The sequence below is a fragment of the Sphaeramia orbicularis genome, chromosome 1 (assembly GCF_902148855.1).
Source record: "Sphaeramia orbicularis chromosome 1, fSphaOr1.1, whole genome shotgun sequence".
NCBI lineage: Eukaryota > Metazoa > Chordata > Actinopteri > Kurtiformes > Apogonidae > Sphaeramia > Sphaeramia orbicularis.
The window spans coordinates 30612559-30616177 of record NC_043957.1 but is presented as its reverse complement, the minus strand read 5'-3'; the positions used below and the strand labels follow the sequence as shown (position 1 = coordinate 30616177).

At 36.4% G+C, this 3619-nt stretch overlaps 1 protein-coding gene across 1 annotated transcript in view; it reads left to right on the top strand.

Annotated features, from left to right (window-relative positions):
• The window catches only part of tekt4 (tektin 4), a 7180-nt gene extending 4967 nt beyond the window's left edge, over positions 1-2213 (top strand). The window contains exon 7 of the mRNA XM_030144747.1: positions 98-2213. Coding sequence (XP_030000607.1) covers positions 98-311 — 214 coding nt within the window. The 3' untranslated portion in view covers positions 312-2213. The remainder of the gene's footprint in view (positions 1-97) is intronic.
• Positions 2214-3619: the final 1406 nt, after the last annotated feature.

Below are 3619 nucleotides of genomic sequence, written 5' to 3'. Positions count from 1 at the left end.
ACAAAACTGAAAGACCATACAAAGATTCAAACTAATTCAAATATAAGAACTATCCTGACTCTGAAGTGTCTCGTCTTAACTCCCCCTTTATCCATAGTTTGGAGGCGGAGGAGAAGCAGATTCATGCCTCTGTGGCGTCGCTGCAGCAGCAGCTGAGCGAGGCCAGAGCATCTCTGTCCTACCTGGAGGAGTCACGCATGACCATGGAGAAGGACATATCCTGTAAAACCCACTCACTCTTCATCGACAGAGACAAGTGTATGACCCAGCGTAAGCGCTATCCAAATGTGTCCACTCTGTCCGGATACTGAGGAGAACCACAGCTCAGTAGTTTAGTGTGTTTTACATTGGTGTCAAGGAGGTTTGCATCAGCTTCGTGGTTTTTTTTCTTCTTCTCTTCTTAACACTTTGCATGTTTCTTCACACCATGGCCACTTCTAACATTTCTGTAGCATTGGCTCAGTGCTCCTGGAGTATATAAACCCAAACAGTCATGTCTACTCTCCCTGGTGTATTTAAGTGTGCAAACCCTGATCAGGAAATGTTTGGATGTTATAGGTTAAATTAGATAGGTTAAATCAATCAGTCAATCTGTTGGGGCAACTTCCTTTACCATTGTATGTCATTAACGGAGCGAGTGTCTTGAAACCAGTCTGATGCAACAAAATTCCCATAACTCAAGGTTCTTCATTTAAAAGGATGAACAGATGCACTTCACAGCCATGAACTAGGTAATACTGTTACCTACATGAATTATGAAATTAAATATCTCACAATAATATTTGAGCAAACAAATAATATTTAACCCATACAGATCCAAAGAACCACTGATAACCTAAACCATCATGAAATATAAGAAAATACCTGATGTTCACTAAAAAAACACAAAATACAGAGGATAATAATGCAATAAATGGTAATAAATCTTTTAAGACCAGTTAAATATAGAGATAAAACTATTTTGGAAGTGCAACAAAAGTAGCACTAGGTCTTTATGGGTTAATCAAAACAATACATTTTTCAACATGGTTCTTACAGGATCAGTCAATCAATCAATCAATCAACTTATTTGAAGTTTGATTCTTGCAACATATTCCAAACAAAGTTGGATCAATAAGACAAAGTAAGACAGTATTTCTACTTTGTAATGTGTTCATTTCTTTCACCAACTCTTGAAAGATACGAGGGCTGTTCAATAAGTTCATGGCCTCACCCAGAAATACTGGTTGTTATAATACAGGATGTTACATTCTTTCGTGATGGGATAGTGATGCTTGAACATCGATGGACCAAGTGCATTGCTGTAAATGGAGATTATGTTGAAAAATAAAATATAAATTATCAGTCTGTGTTGTTCTGTTCTGGGTGAGGCCATGAACTTATTGAACGGCCCTCGTAAACAGAGTCTAAAAAACTAAATGTTTCAGGTGAAACTGTGTCTCATTCTTCAAGTGAAAAGTTTTAATGTCTGAGACAGTACAGGGTTTTGGTTGACACATGATGAGGTGGAGTGCAGACAGTCCGGTCCATGTGGTTGTTAAAATATGCATCAGCATAATGAGAAACGTTGTCGTCTTGAAGGCAGTAAGTGTTTCTGCTAAATGTTCCGTTGTTTTACTGTACTGATGATGCATTACAACTGTGTAAATGATGTTTGCCAACCCCAGACTGTGACAGAGCCTGACTGGTAGACCGGTCCATCTGAGCTGGGTCTGAGCTCTGAGGAGCTGACTACACCTCCAGACGCAGATGTTGACAAAGGTCTGCCTCAGTAATCCTGAACCCACCTGATTCTTTCAGCTTTAGATGAATGATGGTCAGTGATGCATTTGAGGGGATGAAGATCATTGTGTCCATCTGTGTGTTTCACCCTTACTACTTTTTTTTTGTTTGTTTTTTTGAGTTATAATACCACAATAAACTGATGAACTGAACATTTCATTCACCACCTGCACAATTTCTTTTTGATCATACTTGTGTGTTTCTTTAGGCTATAAATTGGTTGTCAAAATGGTAAACTGGTGAATGTGTTTCTTATTTTTTTCTATTTGTATTATTTGCAGCAGTTTATTCTAAATGTGACATTAGGATATGTGTTGTCAAAAGTGATGAAAATGCAATGTTGTTTCCTCTTTCTGCTTTGTTTTAGTGTTTTTTCCTTGGATAATACCAGTAAATTCAAAGGGCTTCACTGAGGAAATGGGAACTATTAAAGACCCACAACTATTTTTGTGTTCCAAGTGCATTTTTTCCATCACATCTACACATTCCTAACTGATTTATCACCATTCATCACAATATTATCCTCAGCATTTTGTATTTTTCAGTAGAAATCAGGCATTTCCATGTATTTAATTCACAGATCCTGCAGATGTTCATAAAAAGCTGAGTGGAAATCTAAAGTATTATTAAGAAAACTAATAAAAAGTGAGTTTTTCTGCAAAATATGTCATTAACGGGACATAAAAACAAGCGTCTACAACCACTGTCATTTTTGAAACTTCATAGGTTTTGATAGTGAATTAATGTGGCAGTAGGTGATGGTGTTCACGCTCACTATGGAGTCTCTGAATGTCAAAATGGGTCAAATCTGATGACCACACAGGAAATTTGCCTGTAAAATTTATTCAAATTGAAGAAAATTTTAATCTACTCAGATAAGATTTGGTCCCTCCCTAAAAGGAGTAAAAGTTACTCTTTGGCTAGAGCTGTCCAAACTCAATATAGAGCCAAATTTACTCAATACAAGGCTATACTTACTCTTTTTCAGGAAAATACTTTTGACTCTGGAAAAAATGCTCAGTAATTTTTTCTGTGCATGAAAAGATGAGGAACGCTCATTTCAAGCTACATTATTGACCTGTTTGTGAAAAGAATTCTTCTGTTGCACTTTTTCACAACACTAGAGGGAGCACATCAGCCTGATATCTGTGTCTTAACACATCATCTGAGCAGCACAGGCACCATCAAATAAAATAAAGCATTTACATGTTCCTTTTGCATTTATGTTTTAATAGTCTGTGCTACAGAAAACTGACATTTTAGTTTTAAATGTCAAGTATTCAATTTTGACTTATAAAGCACAGTTACATTGTATCTCTACCAAATAAATGAGTGTTCACCAAAACTGATATATGACAAAGATTATAAAATACAAAACACACAAACAAAAATAAACAATGACAAGGATTTACAAAATATAATATTCATGGTATTTGTACAGGAATATTTGTATGGAGAGACGACCATGTGACTATCCTGTAACTTAGAGATGGTTCAGGTCGATAAAACTAAAAGAACAGACACTAAAATAAAATAAAATAAAAGTCTGATTCCCACACAGTCAAAAAATGTCAGTTCTGTTCTTTAAGAATTAAAAGGCCCCAAAAGAATACCACTTATTATGGTTTCCCTTGAGTTTTAATTGATTTCCATGGGCCATTTTCCTTCTCCACATTTTCTTTGATGGGTGATAGGTGATTTAAGAAAAGGACAGAAAATGAAAATGAGAAAAAAGTTGCTTAAATCAAGGAAATGGGCGGGATGGATAGCACATCTGAGGGAGTGACAGAAAAAGAAAGAGGGAGGGAGAAGAGGAGAATAGAGAGACAGGAGCAGG